At 43.0% G+C, this 23,389-nt stretch overlaps 1 protein-coding gene and 1 long non-coding RNA gene across 3 annotated transcripts in view; both read left to right on the forward strand.

Moving 5' to 3' along the window:
• LOC115519064 overlaps positions 1 to 23,389 on the forward strand; it is a 111,471-nt gene that overhangs the window by 14,117 nt on the left and 73,965 nt on the right. Inside the window, exon 2 of one of the 2 annotated variants that reach the window (XR_003970380.1) lies at positions 11,491 to 11,564. The exons of the other annotated variant lie outside the window; for it this stretch is intronic. This is a non-coding gene — a long non-coding RNA (uncharacterized LOC115519064). The remainder of the gene's footprint in view (positions 1 to 11,490; positions 11,565 to 23,389) is intronic. 2 annotated transcript variants of the gene reach the window in all.
• Positions 6,038 to 8,971, forward strand: LOC116737731 (cationic amino acid transporter 3-like). Its single transcript, XM_032593984.1, has 2 exons — positions 6,038 to 6,116; positions 6,746 to 8,971. The coding sequence occupies exon 2, from the start codon at positions 6,931 to 6,933 to the stop codon at positions 8,710 to 8,712; it is 1,782 nt and encodes a 593-aa protein (XP_032449875.1). The 5' UTR covers positions 6,038 to 6,116; positions 6,746 to 6,930; the 3' UTR covers positions 8,713 to 8,971.

Raw genomic sequence — 23,389 nt, forward strand, 5'->3', positions numbered from 1 at the left:
GGAATGAGCTCAGAGACTGAGAGAAACACAGGGAGGAGGAGGGAGAGAAGCGGGGAGCCGGGGGGCATTATGGAATTCATACAAGCTGGCTTCATGTTCCCTGGCCTCTCTCTGCATTTCTTTAAGTACCTCCCCTGCGCCAAGCACCTCCTTTGGGAGAGACTGTTTCCTAATTAAACTGAGATTCACAGGCCCAGGGCCCTCATTAGGAAATGTCCTCAGGAAATGCTCTTGAAATAGATGAGTGTGCATGTTCTAGTTGTTCTAGTCTCCTGTTTCCACCTCTGTTTGGCCCTTTCTCTCTTTCCAAAAAAGAAAAAAAAAAAAAAGAAAAAAACCTTACTTCTAGGAATCTCAAGATATAGCAATCAATCAATACACTATATGTACATTTCCTCTGTCTTAAATGCCTCTTTTGGTTTCTTGGTACAATTATGAGCAGATCCTTGTCCTGGGTAGTGATGGCTGGGGATAGGAGTGTGGAATTCAGAAGGAGGAGGTATATGAATCCTGGCCCTGCCCTCTGGAAGCTTTTGGACTGTAAAAGAATTTAAGTGACACACCCAGGACTCCACCAGAAAGGGGAAATTAGTTTCAGCTGAACATCAGGATTGGCTGTAAGTGCTGGTGACAAGGGGAGGAAGGTTGGAAATGGGGGATTAGTCAGAATGGCTTAGGAATGGCTTCCTAGATGTGGGGGGGAAAAGTTGTAGAATAGAGTTAAAAAGAGCTGGAGGGTCAAGACTGGAAGAAAGGAGTGAGGAGGGCATCCCTGGCAGGGCAGGTAACTTACCCAGGCCAAAGGCTCATCCCAGGAAGGGTAAATCAGGATGTGAGGAGCTGAGTGAGAAAGGAGGTGATGGGCCTGAGGGTAGGGGGAGAATTAGGGCAGAGCTCTGGCAGCTGGGTCAGAGAGTCTGGACTGAATATAAACTTTTGGAATGATTGAAGATTATTACAAGAGAAAGGGTATTTCTGAACATGATGTTTGAGGACGATGTTCCTCTGTATTTGTATAAGCTGGATTGCAAGGAGACTTGCTTAGGATTCCCAATCATGGGTTTGCTTCTTCTTCTACAAGTTTGGTTGTTCATTTATTTGTTCTGCTTGCTTCTGTTTGAGTCATATGATTATTTAACTTCCATGTGTTTTGTTCTTTGGGTTGCTTCTCTGGTATCTTCGTACTTCGTCTGTAGCCCACTTTCACTCATCTTCAGTAAAAGTGGGAAGAGCCCAAGGACCATCCTGCATAACAAAGTGGAGGGAAACAGAAATGATCAAAAGCATGTATGACCCTGCCATTCAGGTGGTCCTCCTTTGGGATTCTTGCTCGGGGCCCATGGCTGAACTTCAGGAGAGTGTAGGACATTTTTTTGAGAAGGGCAACGTCAAGGGAGTCTGTGATTCAACAAACGTTAAGAACCACTGTTGTGTCTTTGTTGGGAGGTAGGTGGCTGAGGATGGTTCCCCAGAGAGAGAAACATGGTACAAGCATCCCTAGGGCCAACCACAGGAACGTCCAGAGACAGTTGAAGGAGCTGAGGGAGAAAGAGAAATTGGGAAAAGAGACATGGGTTCAGGGGAACTGGTAAGAAGAGTGCCCCATCCTCCCCTGTTCTCCACCCTCTTTCTAGCAGGTATTCCTTCCCTATTTTCTCCATGTTCTGACGATGGCAGGACTCTGGTTCCCCTTCAGTTTAAATATGTTGAGTGTCTGCTGTTTATCAATCTATGTACCAAGTCCTCTCACAACAGTACGTCATGCATTTCCTTTGTTGAACCTGAAGTGCACAGAGTGGAATCAATCCCTTCCTCCATCATGGCATGTTGGCTCTATCCCTTTCTGTAAGACCCCTTTTCGATTCATTTTCTTCTTTCCTTTCTCTGTTCCCATCTCCCCTCCTCACTGGGGGCACTTGTGTAGTGTCTTTAACAAATGCTCCTCCAATCCATGCTCTATATGTGTATTTAGATACATTCATCCACTCAACAACCACACAGTGCCAACTGTGTCAGGCACAGTCATAGGTGCAGGGAATGCAACCAGGAGCAAAATAATAAAAAAAAGTCCTGTTTTCATGGAGCTTACATTCTTTTGGAGTGAGACAAATCATGAACAAATAAATAAGTAAAACATGTAGTACCTCAAATAGTGATAAGCCCTATGGAAAAAAAAAAAGCAGGGCAAGGGGATAACATATGTTGAGGGGGATCAGGAGCAGACTGCAGTTTTATATGGGGTGATTAAGGGAGGTGTTGCAACAAAGGTGCTATTTCAACAAACACAGTTAAGGAAGAAACTGTGTGGGTATCTGGGGTAGAAGTGGTCCAGTTAGAGGGGACAGCAAGTACAAAGGCCCTGAGGTAGGGTCTTGTCTGGTATGTTAGGAGACCAGAATGGTTAGAAGGTCAGTGGCTAGAGAAAAATGAGTGGGAAGAGAGAGAGACAGAAGGCTGAGAGGTAGCTGGGTGAGTGACAAATACTGTAGGACTTTGTGATGAACATGCTCACATGGGTCTCCTCGTGGACTCAGCAGAGTTTCCTTGGGGTATGTACCTAGGAGAGGGATTGTGGGGTTGGAGGGGGTGTGCACTCTTAATTCCACTAAGATTATGCCTCAAGATGGTGGCACCAGTTATACTCCCACCAGCAGTGTGTGGTAGTCTGTATCTTCTCATAGAATTCTCATGATGATCCAGTAAGGGAAGTCAAGTAAAGTTCCTTATGGAGGAGGAAACTGAGGCTTAGAGAGATTAAGCAAATTACTCTAGTTACATAGCCAAGCGGAAGAGCCAGGGCTCAAATTCAAAAGTTTTGACATAATGTTCTTTGCTCTTACCACTACTGTACCCAGCACTGACTCTTTCAGAAAAAAGATGAGGCATCTGTAGACAAAGATATTATTATTATTATTATTATTATTATTATTAATTAAAAAATGTTTATTTATTTATTTTGAGAGAGTGCAAGAGAGCATGTGAGTGGAGGAGGGGCAGAGAGAGAGAGAGGGAGAGATAATCCTAAGCAGGCTCTGAGTTGTCAGTGCTCTATTCGGGGCTCGAACTCGTGAACTGAGAGATCATGGACCTGAGCCAAAATGAAGAGTCAGCTTAACCGACTGAGCCACTCAAGGGCCTTCCAGAGATATTATTGTTATTATTATTATTATTATTATTATTATTATTTTAATTTTTAATTTTTATTATTATTTTGCATTTTTCTTTTCTTTCTTTTTTTTTAAACTCTACTCTGTTTTTCTAATTAAAATAAAAAAAAAATTTAAGTAGGCTCCACACTCAACATGGAGCTTGAACTCATGACCCCAAGTTCAAGAATCATACACTCTACCCATTGAGCCAGCCAGGTGCCCCAAGACTTGCATTTTTCAATGCCTGGTCTAACTCAGTCAGCCTAGGACCCCAAAGTGTTTAGCACTAGCATGTATGTAGGTGTCTAATTAGAGTCCTTAGAATTTCAAGGTGAAATATATGGATTAAGACTGTTTTCATTTTATCATGAAGGCTAGCTAACAGCTTGAATTTTAGTGCATGATTTTGAGGCTAGACATTTATAAAGATTAATTGATTTTCAAAGTTTGGGGACTTTGGATCAGATTTTAATATTAAATATTAAGTAGATTATATTACATGCATATTGTTGGCTAGGCACCGAGATAAGTACTTTCCAAGCATCATGTCACTTACTCCTGACAACAACTCTGTGAGGTGATTACTTTTACTCCCACTGAGGGGTGAACTCATTTGTCCAGAGTCACCCAGCTATGAGGTTGAGTTGCGTTTTGAACCTGAACAATTTACCTGCAGAGCCTTTATTCTTAACTACTAAACTGTGCTGCCTTCCTGTGAAGGAAGCTTTTAGAATCTCTTCCCTTTGAACTCTTAAAAACTGAGAATGAACTGAAGGTTGATGGGGGGTGGGAGGGAGGGGAAAGTGGGTGATGGGCATTGAGGAGGGCACCTGTTGGGATGAGTACTGGGTGTTGTATGGAAACCAACTTGACAATAAATTTCATATTAAAAAAAATAAAAAGGAAATGCTATGTATACTAACAGTGAAAAATTAAAAAAAATCTGTGAGACTAATAAAAGGCGGGATGACTATTTAAATAAATTACTATTACACACTTGGAAAAAAAAAAGAATCTCTTCCCTTTGAAACTGAGGACAACTTCCTGTCAAGTGGGGTGGTTTAGAGCAGTCATGGGAAGTGAGGGGTTAGGTGGACAGGAATATCCAGAGGGAGAGGATCTGAAGTTTGAAAATGTTCCCCAGTTGTCTTCATTATGTCTCCCTCTGTCCCTGAAGTGAGAACCTCTGCCCTAGGCATCCTACCTGGATTAGAGATTCTGAACGTGATGCCTTCAAAAAAAAGGAGGACTTCTCTAACTGGGTGTGGGTGGTTCATTGCCTGTAACCCAAGGCAGCCTGATATTTTTAAAACAAGTGTCCTCAAAGGCAGACAATGTTTTATCACCTATGTATGGCTTATACCTGCCATGAATGATCTGTGGTCAAGGTTTTATCACAGTTGGTTTTCCCTTCACACTTTTCATTTTGATTGCCTTCTACAAGGAGGGTAATGCCATTTATATATTTACCTGAGCCAGGTTTATAAGGTTGCTTGGTTGCAAGGTATGTATCTCAAAGTCAAGTAGATAGGATATTCTGGATTATGTGCTCTTGCAGGTTTCTCTTCTCCGTGTGTACATTTGTTCAACAAATATTTATTAAGCACCTAACTCACAGTTAGGAGGAGGAGGAGAAGGAGGAGCAGGAGGAGGAGGAGGAGGAGGAGGAGGAGGAGGAGGAGGAGACAGGTAGTTGAACTGGAATTTTGATATATTAGGATAAATGACAAATGAGGTAAGCCCGTGTGCTATGACAGTACACAGAAAGGGCAGCATAAGGGTCAGGAAAGCCTTCCTGGGGAAGCAACTTCTGAGCTGGGAATTGAAAGATAAAGAGGGCTTAGCTAATGAAGGGGGCAAAGAGGGCATTAGAAGCAAGGGAACATAATGAGTGTAGAATTTCGCAGCTGGAACATGAACTGCGCAGGGGATGAGGCTAGAGGAATAAACACAGGTCAGGTTATGAAGGAAGGGCAGTAGGGAATCACTGAAGGGTTTGAAGCCTGGGGGTGGGGTGGGGACACCTCAATCACATTTATAGTGTATAAAGGTTCCGTGAGTTAAGAATGGATCTCCTTGTCTATCTCGTGTGCTTGTTAGTAAATCAGAACATCGGAACTGGTGGGTGGCAAATAAGGAATCTTGATGGATTTGTAGATGGAAGGGCTGACCCATTAATCTAAGGGTTCCTTTTGATAATCTTTAGAGAAGAATTTTCAAATTTGACTTGATCCTTCTGTCTTTGAAAACCCCTGACAATACTCCCTAAAATTCTTTCAAAACCAAAGCCTGAGTAGGGAGGAGAATGGGGGCTGTGTGACTTTGTTTTCTCTGTTCTCCACTACTCATTTCCGGGGCATTGCTGTGAATTGTTCATCCAAAGCCTTGCTCCCCATGAGGAGGGGACCATTTGAATAGCAGCAGGGGAGTAGAGGAAGGAGGAACCACACGCCGGGTTCGTTCATTAAGAAAATATATTTGGCATATTCAGACAATGGTTTGAGCGAGTTAAAAATAACTCCTCGTGAAAAATTAATAGGGAGTTATAAGTGAGTGTTTTAATACAAGCTCACAGAGCAGGGCAGATTCTCCAGGTGGCTGGCGGCTGACATCACGGATGTGTTTATAGAGCACGGGGTGGCCAGAGAGGAGAGTCGTCTGCAGAAGTGAGCTCACCTTCTCTCCCGGAACCCAGAGAGGGAGGAGACAGAAAGAATTGTTTTGGTTGTGAGCTACTGAGCTAGGTGACTTATTTCTTTCTCCTTACCCATCACACTCTCATAACTGTGGACATAAAAATTGTAGTGAATTTTGCCTGGTTGCTTTGGGTGAAGTATATTGAATGTCAGAATTCATAAAATGGCCTTTCTGGTTCTTCTCCTTTCTTAGTAATGGACCCTTGTTGGCTGCTACACTCATTTCTCCAGTGTTTCTTTGCCCAACAGACTGCTCCTCTCATTCTTACAGGTAGTTATAAAGGCCCTGCTCCTTTCTCCCACTTCCTCTCTTCTCACAGCGCCTCTGTGGGCCTAGGTAGGTAAAGCCAAGGGTTGGACTGTACTTTCTTTTCCATCAGTACAGCTAAATGGATGATGCAGAATGAGGAGAAAGGAAACCAAAGTGATGTCTGACCTTGGGTAGCTGATTTTGGGGCTAAGGGTGTTAAGACTGGGGGACCAATATTTGTATTTTAAACTCAGATGATATTTAAAAAATGGTTCTGTAATTGCAATGAGGCCCTCTAGGCCGTGAATTAATGTGTCATAACTCACGCCCAAGCACTGCGCAAACATCCCGCGTGTGAATTATTGCGCAATAAATTCATGCCCTGTTGTGTCTTACAGCTTAATTAGTACATGAAGCTACATGAGTTAGACGAACCCAAATGGGATTATGTCATGTGGTGCGTAAAAAAGCAGAATGTTGGGAGGTATTTGGCACTTTTTCTGGGGGGAAGGCAGGGCTGATTTTTCTGGGGTGTCCTCTGGTGTCAATTTCTGTGATTTGGGGCTGCAACAGGTGACATGTGACTTCTGAGCTTTGGTTGGTTGGTTGAATATGGGTTCAGTAAATATCTATTGTTTACTATGTCTTAGGCATTATGGAGGGATAGCACATATAAGATGAAATACGAAGCAGCAGCTTTGAAACCTGAGCACCTGAACTCGGCAGCCTCAACCCAACTCGGCTTAACTCAGCCTCACTGAACCCAATCTGAGACTCTGCTCACTGGGCTTGCTACAGCACTCCGATCCTAGAACCCTCTTCAATTCCAGCTAGAATGTTGTATCAGGCACTTCGCAGATTTGGTCAAAAGCTGGTACGGAGACATACCCTGGAGCAATACGTGGCTAAGATTTCCACTGCTGGAAGGCTGAGCACTCTGGATATAGTGGCCTTGGGTGTGGTCAACACAGTGGGTGCAGGTGTGTATGTCCTGGCTGGTGAGGTAGCCAGTGATAAAGCAGGACCATCCATTGTGATCTGCTTTTTGGTGGCCGCCCTGTCTTCTGTGTTGACTGCTCTGTGCTATGCAGAGTTTAGCGCCCGGGTCCCCCATTCTGCTTCTGCATATCTGTACAACTATGTCACTGTAGGTGAACTCTGGGCTTTCATCACTGGCTGGAACCTCATCCTCTCCTATGTTACTGGTGCAGCCAGTGTGGCCCGGGCCTGGAGCTTAGCTTTTGACAACCTGATTGGGAACCAGATCTCTCAGACCTTGCATGAGAGCATCCCACTGAATATTCCCCATGTCTTTGCAGAATATCCAGACTTCTTTGCCATGGGCCTGATGTTGTTGTTCACCGGACTGCTGGCTGTCAGGGCTAGTGAGTTTGTCTTGGTTACTACAGTGTTCACAGTGGTGAATGTTTTGGTTCTTGGTTTTGTCATCATCTCTGGCTTCCTTAAGGGGAAACTGCACAACTGGCAGCTTACGGAAGAGGACTACATAATGACCATGTTTAGACTCAATGACACTTCTCCCTTGGGCCCTCTGGGCTATGGAGGATTTGTGCCTTTCGGTTTCCAGGGGATTCTCCGTGGAGCAGCGACCTGTTTCTATGCATTTACTGGTTTCGACAGTGTTGTTACCATTGCCGAAGAAGCCCAAAATCTCCAGCGTTCTGTCCCCATGGGCATTGTGATTTCAGTGTTCATCTGCTTTTTGGTGTATTTTGGGGTCTCTTCAGCACTTACACTTATGGTGCCTTACTACCAGCTTCAACCTGGGAGCCCCTTGCCTGAGGCATTTCTCCATATTGGCTGGGCCCCTGCCCGCTATGTCGTGGCTATTGGAGCCCTCTGTGCTCTTTCTGCCAGCATCTTGGACTCTATGTTTCTCCTTCGTTGGATGACCTTCGTGATGGCAGATGATGGCCTCCTGTTCGGTGTCCTTGCCAGGATAGACTCCAAAACAAGCATCCCCATTGTGGCCACTGTGGTCTCGGGCATTATCACAGCGTTGATGACATCCTTCTTTAGACTCACTGATCTTGTGGACCTCATGTCATTTGGGACCCTGCTTACTTACTCCCTGGTGGCTATTTGTATTCTCATTGTCAGGTATCAGCCTGAATTGAATGATGAAGAAAATGAAGCAGAGGCACAGGAGGAGAATGGGCCTGCAGCAGAGAAGCTGACTCTGTGGAGACTATTTTGTCCAGGCAGCTCCACCCCCACTCCACTCTCTGGCCGGGTTGTCTACGTTTGCTTCTCACTGCTTGCTCTGCTCCTCCTTCTTCTTTGCTTGGTGCTGGTCCAGTGGCCAGTTCTACTGCTTTTTGAAAACCCACTGTTGATTATAGTGGTTGTGCTACTCCTGATTCTCATCACTGGGATCACTGGGGTCATCTGGAGACAGCCACAGAGCCCCACTCTCCTTTACTTTAAGGTCCCTGCTCTGCCTTTCCTCCCAATAATGAGCGTCTTTATGAATGTTTACCTTATGATGCAGCTGACACTTGGCACCTGGGCCCTCTTTGGTGTCTGGATGTTGATTGGGTTTGCTATCTACTTTGGCTATGGGATCCACCATGCATGCAGGATTAACCCCACTTGAGTTAGGACCAGAATTGTGGACCTTGAACTCTGCAGTGCCTGTACATATTCGATTTTACATCATCACACCTGGATGCTGTCTGGTTTCCTTGCACAATAATGGAGGGTACTTTGGAGCACAACATCCATGGGATATTGATGGGGAAACACTAATAGAGCTCTGTATGTATTGTGAAGGATGTGTCTTTGCTCTTTCTCGTCTTTAAAAACAGGTTTTTTTTTTTTAACTTATCTGCTTTTCAATTGTGTCTGTAACTGTTTACTGGTTTTAAGAAGTTATTATTAAAAGAAACTAGAAAAAGTGTTTTTGTTTTCTTTGGGTAAATACCCAGTAGTGGAATTACTGGATAATATGGTAATTCTATTTTTAATTTTTTAAGGAACCTCCATACTGGCTCAATAGTGGCTGCACCAACAACCACCAACAGCACATGATGGTTCCTTTTTCTCCACATCCTCACCAACACTTGTTATTTTTTTTGTCTTTTTGGTTTTAGCCATTCTGAAAGGTGTAAAGTGATAACTCATTGTAGTTTTAAATTGCATTTCCCTGATAATTAGTGATGCTGAGCATCTTTTCATGTGTCTGTTGGCCATCTGTGTGTCTTCTTTGGAGAAATGTCAATTCAGGTCCTCTGCCCATTTTTAAATTGGATTATTTGTTTTTTGTGTGTGTTGAATTGTGTAAGTTCTTTATGTATTTTAGATATTAACCCCTTATTGGATATATCATTTGTGAATATCTTCTCCCATTCAATAGGTTGCCTTTTTGTTTTGTTGATGGTTTCCTTTGTTATGCAAAAGCTTTTCACTTTCACTAATTTGAAAAGATACATGCACCCCTATTTTTATTGCAGTGCTATTGACAATAGCCTGGATATGGAAACAACCCATCCATTGATAGATGAAAGAATAAAGTTGTGACACACACACACACACACACACACACACACACACACACACAATGGGATACTACTCATCCATAAAAGAGAATGAAATCTTGCCATTTGCAATGACGTGGATGGAGCTAGAGCTTATTATTATTATTATTATTATTATTATTATTATTAGAGTGCATGAGCGGGGGAGAGAGGCAGAGGGAAAGAGAGAGAGAGAATCTTAAGCAGTCTCCATGCTCAGTGTGGAGCCTGACAGGGGCTCAATCCCATGACCCTGGGATCATAAACTGAGCCAAAATCAAGTCGGATGCTCAACCGACTGAACCACCCAGGAGCCCCTCGAGTATGCAAAATAAGTCAGGCAGAGAAAAACAAATGCCATATGATTTAACTCAGATGTGGAATTTAAGAAATAGAAGAAATGAATAAACAAAAAGACAAACAAAAAATCCCCCTAGATTCTTAAATACAAGGAACAAACTTGGTGGTTACAAAAGGGGAGGTGTGTGGGAGAAAGGGTGAAAGAGATAAAGGGAATTAAGAGTGTACTTATCTTGATGAGCACTGAGAAATGTATAGAATTGTTGAATCATTATATTGTACTCCTGAAACTATATGTTAATTATACTTCACTAAAAAGGTAAACTAGAAAGAGACAAAAAATATATATAACTGAAATATGGTCCCTTCCCTTAAGGAGCTTATATTCTGTGGGGTTTTTTTCTGTGTTTTTTTTAAATGTTTGTTTATTTATTTTGAGAGAGAGAGAGAGAGAGAGCGCGCATAGGGGAGGGGCAGAGAGAGAGGGAGAGAGAGAATCCCAAGTAGGTTCTGCACTATCAGCACAGAGCCCGATGTGGGGCTTGATCTCATGAACTGTGAGATCGTGACCTGCCAAAATCAAGAGTCAGATGCTTAACTGACTGAGCCACCCAGGTGCCCCAGGAGCTTATATTCTAATACAAGGGGTAAAGCATAGCTGCAAGTGTTGTCATTAGTAATATACAAATAAAGGGTCTTGGAAATTTGGAGTGGAGGTTGATCATTTGTGGCTGGCACAGTGGTGAGGGTTGATCGGTGAAATCAGAGAAGACTTTGTTGAGGAATGGCATTTGAGTTGGCTCTCTTTAGGGACAGATAGGATTTTGCCATAAGTGGGCAGCAGGGAGAGATTGTAGCAGAGAGGGTAACACCAGGAAACGTACAGGAAAATGAAGCAGAGGCTTGGCTGTCTGAGAGGGCAACAGGCCATGCACAGGTGGATTGGAGCCAGAGCCTTCCTCTGAGCACAAAGCACTTTGGCTTTGAATCCACCACCCATGCTGAAAATCCCTGGGGTTGGTTTTTTCTACTTGCTAATATCTGTATCCCTGGATTTTAAAGTTTCTCTACTATTGTCTACTTTGGTCCACTTGTTCAGAAAGTGCATAGTTGAGAGCCAGGTGTCCTGGGTTTTGTCTTGTTTCCACCACTAACTAGCAATGTGGCCTCGAGCAAGCCACTCAGTTCCTTCAACACTCTGCTTATTTATCTGTAACACAAGAGGTCACAACTGATCATTTCTTTAAAAAATTTTTTTTAATGTTTTTATTTTATTTTTGAGAGAGAGAGAGAGAAAGAGAGACAGAGATCGAGCAGGGGAGGAGCAGAGAGAGAAGGAGACACAGAATCCGAAATAGGCTGCAGGCTCTGAGCTGTCAGCACAGAGCCTGACGTGGGGTTGCAACTCACGGACCATGAGATCATGACCTGAGCCCAAGTCAGATGCTTAACCGACTGAGCCACCCAGGTCCCCAGAACAGGACATTTCTAAAGTTCCACTTAGTTAAAAAATTCAAGGATTTCCTCTGTTTTTTCTGTCCTGTTATTCTCTCAACTAGGTCTGTCTACTGCACAAAATCTAAACCTGTATCCTGCCCACTTTTCACGATGACCCACTGTTGGAGCAATAGAGGTACAGTAAATAACACCCCATGTCCCCCCTCCTATGTTTGGAACCAATCGATAATCAAGATACAGAGACAGGTGGTTAAACCGTCAACTTTAGACAGACTTACTCATCACGAGTAGTACTGAGCACCCCTGGCCATCCATCACAGTAGAGAGCCTGCTTTTATTAGATTTTTCTCATGTATGAGCAGGTTGAATGCATGTGTCCTGTGGGCAGGTCAGCCCTGGATAAAAAAAGAAAACCAGCAAATAACTGGAAGAGGCTGAGCTGGGCATGCTCAGTGCTGTCTCTTCAGCTCACTAATCAGGTACAGTGAGAGAGGGGGTGTGGAGAGAGGCCAGGAATAGTACTCTGCTCAGTGGTTCTCAAACTTCAGTGAGTGTCTGTCACCTCACCTGAAGGGCTTGTGAAAACAAGCTTGTAACAGGTTCCAGGTGATGCTGACACTGCTGGTCCAGGGACCACACTTTAAAAACCAAAGCTCCTGCTGAAGCCCTTCCACATGTAAAGATGAAGTGAGGGGAACAAAGGTGCCCTTTTAACACTTACCTTCATTTAATGAAACATTTAGATTAAAATACCATTGTTAAGTCTTTCACAGTGGGGAAATCATAGTGAATCATTTCATAATGTATGTGTATATCAAATCACCACACTGTCCACTTTACATAGCTTTACAATTTTATATGTCAGTTATACTTCCTCACTAAAGCTGAAATAAAAAAATAAAATACTACGGTTATCTGTGTGTCTTTATTTTTTCTACTAGATTGTAGGTCATAGGTAAGGAGTGTATCTTGTTCACTCCCCCAGAGCATCCAGCTGGGGGCCAGGCACATAATGAACATTTAATCAATTTATGTTAAATTGAATTAAGCCTTACATGTGTCTTTGGTGTAGAAAATTCTCCCTCTTCTCATGCTAGCACTGTGCTACTCCTTTAAAACTCCTTTAAAACTATCTCCTAGGACAGTCTCCTTGACAAATGGCATTTCTCTCCATTTAGAACCCAGCGTCTAGAACTGTACCCAGGCACTTCTACTTTTGCCTTTGTTTGGCTATGCCTGAGTTCTGGTGACTATCCTATCCTGTCTGTTCCATCACAGTGGAATCTTGCTCAGGGCAAGAGGGGAGGTTCTCTCCTTCCTCTAGACCTAGCAGAAAGAACAGTGTTGTTCATTCAAAGAGCAACAGGGAAAATACAGCCCTGGGGCAGGAGAATGCCTGAACCTACCTCCTCTGGTCCCTCTCCATCTATTCCCATGGGATTTGGGGAGGAGCAGGAAGTAGTGAAATTGATAGAAGACCCAACCCATTCTACCTGACTCCACAGAATCCCTGAAGTCTAGACTGTCTCCAGCGTGGGCACAACAGACATCTTTCTTGAAGCAGTCAGAGTTCTATGTTTTGGCATAGAAGGACCAGTGTCTTTCTATTTATGTATGGCGCCTGCCCTGAGAGAGGGGGATAGGAAGCTACTATCTTACTTGTGGAATTTCTCATATTTGCAACAGGGAGCAGTTGACTCCAGAGAAACCTGCTGGAGGGAGAATTACCATATACTTACCAACTCCTTTAGACGCTTTTTGAGAGACTGCTGAAAAAACCTTGTGAGATCATCTAAGATTCTTTGGGGAGAGAGAATTTATACTGCATGGGGAGAAAAATTGGACTGAAATAAGAGGAATTAGGAACTGGTTAAGAATTGAGACATCATGACTTTGGAAGGGAAGGTATGAGTAGAAACTGAGAAAGAGGTATTGGCCAAGAGAAACTTCCTGGAGGAGGATGCCTATGGAGAAATTTGGGAAATAAAAGAAGGATAGGTGAGCTGGAAAAGAAATGGGACAGTAATTCTAGGCTACACGGACCTTTAAGAGTCATGAAAGAATAAGTCTTGTGAGGGATGTGTTTTTTCACATTTGAAGGGAATTTATGAGCCAGGTTTGTATTTTGTATTTGTGCCATGGAGTGAGATTTCTGAATCAGGAAGATGAGATATGATTCTTATTGCAATCTGGAGGATAGACAGGATATAGATAGATAGACTCTTCCTGGGAGACAGTTGTAGAAACTACTACAGTCATCTATCTAGATCCTTGCTCTTCAAAGTATGGTCCATGGACCACCAACATGAGTGCCACCTGAGAGCTTGTTAAAAATGCAGAATCTTAGACCTCATGAATCCGACCCAGACCTCATGAATCCGAATCTGCATTTTCAATAAGCTCCCAGGTGATTTGTATGCTCTTTTTGGCTTGAGAAGCACTGGCCTTAAATGATCGATAATACATGTCTGTCCTCACATGAGCACTATAAAAGGCCTGAAAATTTTGGAATTGGGAGTCTAAGAGGAGGGGCCTAGGCTGGGGAAATTGAGTTTGGGGAAGAGGGAGAAGTGTGGGCCCTGGCTCCTCTTCTGTCTCCAGGCCTCCCACGCCAGTCACTATGCCAGGGTTTGGCACTCTGCCCACTTTGGGAAAATACCTTGCCATGCCCACGCTGGAGTCTGCCTGGTCCTCAGGGGCTCCCCTGGGGCAAGCATTGCGTGGGTCATGACTGCTGCCAATTTTGTTTCCCCTACTTCATATGATGGACTGGAAGGGACTGGGGAGGTCATATTAGTCATGCTCCGCCTCAGGGTTGTACTGTCCCTTAGTCAAATGAGTGATAATTTGGCGATACTAATTGAAGAGACTATAGGGGTTGGAGGGACTGAAATAGGAGTTCTTAACTGTCCTGGCAGTTAAGATATTATCATGATATTTTCATGTCTCAAAGATATTTATTTTCATCTTTCAAAAGTTTAAGGAGAGACTGGATGACTGGATAAGGGGTTACACCCTGGTAGGGACCAAATTAATGCTTTTAGAGGGATCTTTTGATGATTTTTAATGGGTTAATAGCAAAATACATGGGACCTAAAATTTCAGAGACCTAGGGTAATAAGCAATAGAACAATGTTATCATGTGGATGTTGGAGAATTTTCTTAAGCTTTTGAGGGTTTGTGTACCTCACCCCCAATCAGATGAGTCATAAGGAGAGGCCAATGTTGAAAGAAAACAGATTGAGATTGAACATAAGGAAGAATTTTCTGAGATTAAAGGGTGACCAGGGGAGATGGGAAGGTGCAGTCTCTGGCCATGTGTATGGCTGTCTCACTTGGGTTTGGAATGCTTCAGATGGTCTCTTGCCCAGAATGGGGGAAATGCACAGAATGAACTCTCATTATCTTTTTTATCCCCAGAATTCTCCAGTCAATGCCTTAAATGAGAGGCTGAGGTGGATGTGTGGAGTATGTAAGACAGTGAGGCATGGGAATGATGAATGACGGAAGAAAAAAGCAATCTTATTAGAACATTGAAATCTGCTAAAAATTTTAAAACAGGGCTTGGATTTAAGAGAATAAATTGCATTTTAGAGCTTGAATGAGAGTTTTAGGTTTCTATGTCTTTCCATTCTCCAGGTACTTATCTTGTTTCATTGATGAGATTTTAAAAACTCATAAGGAAAAAGAGCAACTCTTTTATGTATAACTTCTTTTTAAAAAAATTACTTATTTTGGGGCGCCTGGGATGCTCAGTTGGTTGGGTGACCAACTTCAACTCAGGGCATGTTCTCGCAGTTTGTGGGTTCGAGCCCTGCGTCGGGCTCTGTGCTGACAGCTCAGAGCCTGGAGCCTGCTTCAGATTCTGTGTCTCCCCCTGTCTCTACCCCTCCCCTGCTCATGCTCTGTGTCTCTCTGTCTCTCAATAATAAATAAACGTTAAAAAAATTAAAAAATATATTTATTTAAATTCAAGTTAGTTAACATACAGTGTAGTATCAGTTTCAGGAGTAGAACCCAGTGATTCATCACTTACATATACTACCCAGTGCTCATCCCAACAAGTGCCTTCCTTAATGCCCATCTCCCATTTAGCCCACCCCTCCCAACCTCCCTTCCAGCAACCCTCAGTTTGTTCTCTGTATTTAAGAATCTCTTATGATTTGCCTCCCTCTCTGTTTTTATTTTATTTCTCCTTCCTTTCCCCTATGTTCATCTGTTGTGTTTCTTAAATTCCACATATGAGTGAAATCATATGATATTTGTCTCTCTCTGACTTATTTCGCTTAGCATAATACTTCTTTCTATCTCCAATGCCCATAGAGTGATGATGAAAATATAGCTATCATATGCGAATACTTTGTCCTATACTTTGTTCCAAACACTTTCCATCATCACCTATTTAGTACAGAAGTTCAGTGAGATGAGTATTGTTATCCTCATTTTACAAAAGTTGAATCTACGGCTCAGAGAGGTTAAGGTATTTGTGCAAAGTGAGTTGTAAAGCTAGGATTTGTACCAAGTTTGAGCAAAGCTTTTGCTGCTAACCCCTAAGCTGTAGTCTGCATGGAATAGCGGCTTAGTAAGGGATAGATGGCCATTGAAACTTGATGGCATAGAGGTAATTGAAAGACAGCGGATAATTCCAAATAGTGAATAATGAAAACACAATTTCTATTGGTTTTGTGGCATGTAGTCAGAGACACACTTAGTGACACATGCAAGCTTCTACTCAGACATTCTCTCATTCACCTTCACCGTGCCCCACCCTGAAGTCAGGAGCTTGGGAAGGGGGAGAGGCTGCGTATATTATGTTCATAAAGCAACTCATTGAAAGTCATGTGTATGTGCCTACTATATGGACATAAATGTTTGAATTTGAGTGGAAATATGCACCAAGGAGTGGGGTACGTTTATCTCAGTAGGTCTATAAACATGAACATATTTGTTAGACTTTTTGGGTATGAGGTGTGTGTGTGTACAAATCCTGAAGGAGTTAAACCAGCTATAAGGAACTGGCTGCCTTCCACCCCTGGCCCTGGTTGATGTGTTTGTACCAAACCCTGATATTTATTTTCATCACCTCTCAAGGGAACCTCAATGAGTTTTCTTTCTGGGAAGTTTATGGCTAAGATGCTGGGCTGCTTTGGGGCCCCTATAAATCTGCTATAATCAGAGGAGGTTTGTAGAGAAAGAGAAACAGCAGCCGCAAGGCAATCCCCTCCTGTCTTTTACTTTCTAGCCTAATACACAGCCGCCCTTGTATGTACACCACCCACGTAACCACCTCCCCTCTCCTAGAACCCCCTCATGGGAGGTACTAAGAGGAGTCATTTCATTTACTTCTTTTCTTCCAAGTAGTACTCTTTATTTGAGCCATCCCAGAAAAAAGGGAACTAAAAATTATATAATTAAGGAATCTAGGGTTGAGATTGTGAGAAACTGGTCATTTGTGAAACTAATTTCATAGAAAGCAATGAGCTTTGACAGAAGCAGCAATGGTAAGAGGAGTTGAACGTCTCTGTTTACTTCTTTTTTTTTATTTTTTACATTTTTTATTTATTTTTGAGAGACGGAGTGAAAAAAGTGAGAGTGGGGGAGGGGCAGAGACAGAGGGAGACACAGGATCGGAAAGCAGGCTCCAGGCTCTGAGCTGTCAGCACAGAGCCCGATGCGGGGCTCGAACCCACAGACCGTGAGATCATGACCTGAGCCGAAGTTGGACGCTCAACCAGCTAGCCACCCAGGCGCCCCTCTGTTTACTTCTTTAGAAAACTTGAAGCAAAGCTCCTGGAAGCAGGAGGCAGGACACATGGTTCAAAGGCAAACACAGCACAGGAACTCCCCTCCTCCAGCTTCCAATGCCAGTAGTTGGGAGATTTTTTTATGAGGGATTTTTATGACAAACTTTACTTTACATTTGACATTTAACAGCATCTCTTGTCCAGAGAAGGAGGAAATATAGATATTTATTGACGTAGAGTGTCAGAAGATCGAGGAAAATTGACTATGGAGATAGAAGGAAGAGGAGGGGGTTTCTCTCTTTCTCCAGGTATGCAAATTACCTAACTTAATTTGTGTAGCATATGCTTTTCTGTGCTTTGTGCTCTTCTCGGTAATGAGATTAAGAAATCATTTCATTGTTAATAAAGAACTCAGTGGGGGGAGAGAGGAGATGAGAGACATATAGATGGAGGCATAATGGGTACCCTGTCCCATTTGAACCATATACCCCTTAAATAAGATCAGATGCAAGACAAGTGGGGATAAATGGAACCCAAGGTGGGGCCCAGGTCCTGGCTCCTATCTTTTCTGTTCAAAGCCTCTGGCTTCTGCAGTTTTATCTTGAGTTTCGCTGGTCCTTGCATTTCACTCTCTAATGATAAACAGAATTCAATATCAAATGATGCCCAAAGTCAAGAAATCCTTCCCAGTAGCTGTGTCTTTTCCTTGGAATTCCATCCTCCCAATCTCTGACTACTGAATCCTACATAATCATCATGGTCCAGTTTAAACTTTTTAAAAAATGTTTTATTTATTTGTTTTTGGAGAAAGAGCATGAATGGAGGTGGGACAGAGAGAGAGACACAGACTCTGAGGTAGGCTCCAGACTTTGAGCCATCAGCACAGAGCCTGATGCAGGGCTCAAACCCATGAACCATGAGATAATGACCTGAGCCAAAGTCAGATACTCAACTGACTGAGCCACCCAGGTGCCCCCATCATAGTCTGGTTTATTTAAAAAAATTTTTTTTAACATTTATTTATTTTTGAGAGACAGAAAGAGCATGAGCAGAGGAGGGAGGGAGGGAGAGAGAGAGAGAGAGAGAGAGAGAGAGAGAGAATGAGAGAGATACAGAATCTGAAGCAGGCTCCAGGCTCTGAGCTGTTTGTTAGCACAGAGCCCGATGTGGGCTTGAACTCATGAACTGCAAGACAGTGACCTGAGCCGAAGTCAGACGCTCAACTGACTGAGCCACCCAGGCGCCCCCATCGTAGTCCAGTTTAAATGTTACCTCCTGCCCAAGCCTTCTGGATAATCTGCATCAGAAGCAATTTATTTCCCTTGACCTCCTCCAGTCTTTGTGTCAGTCTTTCTGCACACTGTCTTCAGTGGTAGTTACCGTGTGTCTTCCCTTTCTCCCTTACTCAACTGTAAGCTACTAGAATGGGGAGACTGTACCCTGTACATTTTTATATTCTCTCTGTAGTGCTTAACACAGAGCTAAAGAATTGTTAACTAACTTTTGTGCATGGCATACAGTTGTAGGGAAAGAGGCTATGGCTAGAGATGTAGAATAGGGGCATTATGAGTATTGATTAAGGGTATTATTGTTAATAAATGGACATGATACTTTCAGATATAGATCATATTATTAGGAAATTTTTATCCCACCAGTAGATTTATTTCCATATAGTCGATTTATTCATCATTAATCCTTTCTCTCATTCAAATATAGAGTTTTCCTAGTGGGAAATAGACAATAAGCAAGAAAACAAATGTTCAAATAATTACAGATTGTGTTAAACACTCAAAGGAAATAAACAGGATCTTGTGATAAAGAATAACAGGGAATTTTCTTTAGGCATGGAGGTTAGGAGAAAGACCTTTGTGGTCGCTGTAATATATATATCCTACTATTATTATGAGTTAATTCAATTTGTAACCTGAAGAGAAGTAATAATAAAATCAATAACAGAATAAGAATAGCAGCCTTCCCACCAGGGGGCGTTTTTGTCAACCCAACCTTAGGTTTAGTTTCTTTGGTCCAACTTCCCAGCCTCCCCTCTGCCTTGGGAAGTGGGGAAGTCAAGGCCCTCCCCTTGCCTCGGGATGGACCCTGCCCCCTCTTCTCTAGCCTAAGAGTCGGCAAGCAAAACAGGTGTTAGGAGCTTTGATCTTATTAGAGACTTGGAGACAGATCAAGGTACAGGCCTCTGAAATAATGCCCCAGGATGTGAGAAGCTGGGGAAGAGATGGAGACAGAAGTACACAGAGAGGCAAATTGCTGTCACAGAGACTCCCTTTTACCTCCCGTCTCAGTGTCAGTGGGTTCTGGGCTCTGTACTTCATGGGGGAGCTGGTCAGGGCTTTCGGCTTTTGGGGAGTGGGAAGATATCCCCTGAGTGACTTTTGAGACCTGCCGTGGTCATTCTTGGATCCATGCTCCAAAGTTGAAGACAACCAAGGCTGTGAGGAGCACAGAGTCTGCCAATCTCCCGGCAGGCTCAGGTAGTTCTTTAATTACCAGGATCTCCTTTGACTACTTTTCTGCTCCCCTTCTCATGGCACCAGTTGGTAGCATTAGTTTCTGCCTCTTGTAGAGGAGTGATCACATTAAGAAAGGCTTGGGAGTGGGTAAGAAGAATAGGAGACTGGTGCCTGGAGCTTTTATACCCACTAACCCTTTCCTGAGCCCTGTCTCCTGTTGGGATAACACATTTTGGTTGCTGGCTCAAGAGTAATGGTTTCCTCCTCACAAAGATCCTGACCTCCTTGGTCATGCTGAGGGACACCTCAGACTGTTGAGAATGTCTTACTGAGATTACCAGAAGTTTCTCTCATTGAAATTGTAGCCCTAACCTCTCTTCAGCCTTCACCCACCCCAGCTTCTCTGCAAGTGGTATCCTGCACAAGGGTAAAGGCTGTACTTCTTTCTGCTTCAAGAGGAACCCTACCTCTCTGCTCCATAGTCCAGAATTGTGCCTAGAGGACTCGACTCACATTGCTTTGTTTGAAGAGATACTTGTTGGAAGAGGAAGAATTATACCTCGTTTGAGTTGCTCAGGGCATACACAAGACACACTTCTGAACATCGGAGATGGACAGGCACTTTGAAATTGTGGTACCCACATAGCCCTTGAAGTCAAACAGCCAAGTCCTTGTCCAAGCTGGGCTTTCTGTGCCTGAAGCAGGAGGTATATCTTCTAACATTTGCACTAAGGCCAGCACCAGAGATGAGCTGAAGTGGATTTTACATCTGGCAAGGGACTTCATGCTATGGGTGCAGGGAAATGGGGTAGGATAGAATGAACATTGCTTGAAGAGGAAAAGGAAGAGTGAGGCCAGAACATACATGGAGGCAGGGGAATGGGGAAGCTGATTCCTGAACCCAAGGTGCCCAGATTTATATACGGGGCAGAGTTCATAATCTGTAAGCTGTACTAATACTCTAGTTTCTAGCTGAAGGTCCTTTCTGGAGTCTCTCCCTCAGTGGGCAGCAGCATTATTGGCTCCCTTCTGAGGCAGACAGGATAGGGCATGTAGCTCAGGGCAGGCCAGGGCAGATTCTGGTGCCAGAGCCGACATTAATGCGGGTGAATATGGACATATTTTCTCAAGGAGCTTTATTCAAAAGATAGAGGACAAGGGGATGGCAGATAGAGGAAGGAAAGGGTCCAATTATCTTTTCTGGGTCCATTGGATTAGGGGATGGGAGAGAAGGGGAGGCTTCAGCCTGAATCACAGTCTCCATTAACCCTTTTCTACCACAATCCAACTGATTGAAAATAGATTGCTAATAACTTCCTTGGTCCTCCGTTCCACATCATGTGAGTATATCTTGTCAAGTTTCCCTTCAGCAGATACTCCTATGACCCATCTCTTCTAGGAAACAGCTTTAAGTCCCAAGTCCTTTCCAGAATAAGGCTCTGCAACACCGAAGCAGTATGTGTATTGGGAAATTTCCCCTTAGACCTAAACTCATGTTGTTTTCCTACAGAAAAGCTGTCTGCCTTCCTCTCCATTCCTCTCCCTTCTTCCTCTTTCCCTCCTCACCAGGCCTGTTTCTTTCTATAACCACCGAGTAGAGTTGGGGATAATGTTCTATACATTTTATTCCTGCTACTCTTGCTTCTTCAGTCTTTTGATTCTCCCCCTGCAATGTCTCCCTCCTCACCTCCTATCCTGGTAACTCTGCTGTATTTACTAGTCAGTTATTTGTGCCTTCTTTTTCTCTCCTTTCCACTTCTCTTTCCCTCTCAACTTTCTTAATCTATGATTCCAACTTTGAAGAGATGGGAAGGTAAGTTTTAAGGACTGCATCTGTGAGGGAGTGGGCTTTGGGCACAGTAAGAGGCATGGTGATCAGACATCAAGAAGAAGCTGATAAGCGCTGACTTGTGTGGCTTTTGGGGCAGGTGCCTTCTCACCCATCTTCCCTAGTAGATGGGGCTGAGGTGCAAGTGACAGAGACTTAAATAAAGTTGGTTAGATTAAGGGATCAAAGCAAAGGTTCCCTTTGGTCCTATAGAACATATTCCTTTATCCATTCGTTCTTCTCAGTTTCTTAATTCAGACTTTTGTTTTGTGGGCTTATAAGGTAATTGGGGATCCTTAAGAAGATAGTATGGGCCAAGGTTATGGCCTCAATTGCAGCTTGATCCCAGCTTCAATGGAGGTTACCCTCTTTGGCCCATATGGTTCCTTAGATATGTGTATTCAGCCTTCTGGCTTCACTTCATTGGTAATTAGCTCAGGTTTGAAAGTTGGGTGGCCACATAAACTTCGGGTTTTTTGATGAGTTGTTCCCTATTTTGATTTATCCATTGCCTAATTTTGAGTAGACCAGAATCATCATAATAGGGATGATGGTAATAATGGCAGCAACTATTTATTGAGCACTTACGTTAAGACACTATACGTATCATTTCACAATATATACAAATATTAAATAATATCCCACCTTCTGTAATTCTACAAGAATTCTACAAAATAGGTGATATTATTTTCATTTTATAGATGAGAAATGGAAGCTTAGAGAGGTGAAGTTCTTTGCTCAAGAAATTATGTCGATCTGATTTTAAAGCCTTGCTTTTACCCACCACGGCGCTATACTGTACAACTGTATTTTGGAAATCTTTAAATTTTTTTTAAAAATTTTATTTATTTATTTTGAGGGAAAGAGAGAGGGAAAGGGGAGGGGCATACAGAAAGGAAGAGAGAGAATCCCAAGCAGGCTCTGCCCTGTCAACATAGAGCCTGACACGGGGCTCGAACTCACAAACCATGAGATCATGACCCAAGACAAAATCAAGAGTGGGATGCTTAACCCACAGAGTCACCCAGGCACCCCTGGAAATCTTTAGATAAAAAGACTTCCTATCCTTAGTGTTGCTGATCAGCCTGAAAGCAGCATCAGGAAAATTTAAGATGTATTTACTCTTGGGAGTAGAAAACTGGCAGATTCTGAAGGAGACTGTGGAATACGTTTTCCTCAGTAATGACAGGAGGACAACTGAGAGACCCTTCTGACCAAAGACAGGGGATGCTTTTGGCCATCCTGAGAACAATATCTGGCATATGATAGGACCTGTGGGTCTAGTGAAGAGAATGCCCTTAGTCGATTTAGCCATGGGGATACTTACGAGAGCCCACGGTAATGCCCAAGTTCCCCTGAACTAGCCTCAGAGGGATGGTGACTCTGAGGTTACCTGTGAGTTTTGGCAGAAGAATGATTATCTGCCTTCTGGATTATTTGTGGCAGAATTTGAATTGTAGACTGGCTTTCCTCAGTGATACTCTCCCTGTTTACCCCTTTAGTTTTTTTCTGCTGTATACATCTTCTACTCCCTCTGCAGGGATGTAAACTCCTATTTATTTGAGTCAAATGGAATTAATAAGGTAAATTTGTTATAAAATATTATGTAGTGCTATCTGGTCTATCTGCCTCAACTGAGTGCACAGTCATGAATAATCCTAATCAGCAAATCTTCTGAATTTTGAACAATTAAAATATCATTTTAGTTTGGAAATGATCTTGATGTAGGAATAGGACATATCTTCTGTTCTACAAATTTGCAAAATTTCAGATCAAATGATGGAGCTTCCCTGAGGGGTTCGGATCCTCTCAGGGAGCTGGACACAGTTTGGCTCTACACCTGGCCACCAGGTCCACCCTCTGAACTCAGACCATGACAAATAACCTGCCTAAGCAGATGAGATTTTTCTTTTTGTTAATGAAATTAAAACATTTTAATAATTTGTTTTTAACTGTGTCC

The sequence above is a fragment of the Lynx canadensis genome, chromosome B4, assembly GCF_007474595.2.
Source record: "Lynx canadensis isolate LIC74 chromosome B4, mLynCan4.pri.v2, whole genome shotgun sequence".
In the NCBI taxonomy this organism is placed as follows: domain Eukaryota; kingdom Metazoa; phylum Chordata; class Mammalia; order Carnivora; family Felidae; genus Lynx; species Lynx canadensis.

Bases quoted from the DNA above. Each gene is read 5' to 3' on its own strand.
- LOC116737731 (XM_032593984.1), top strand. From the start codon at position 6,931: ATGTTGTATCAGGCACTTCGCAGATTTGGTCAAAAGCTGGTACGGAGA.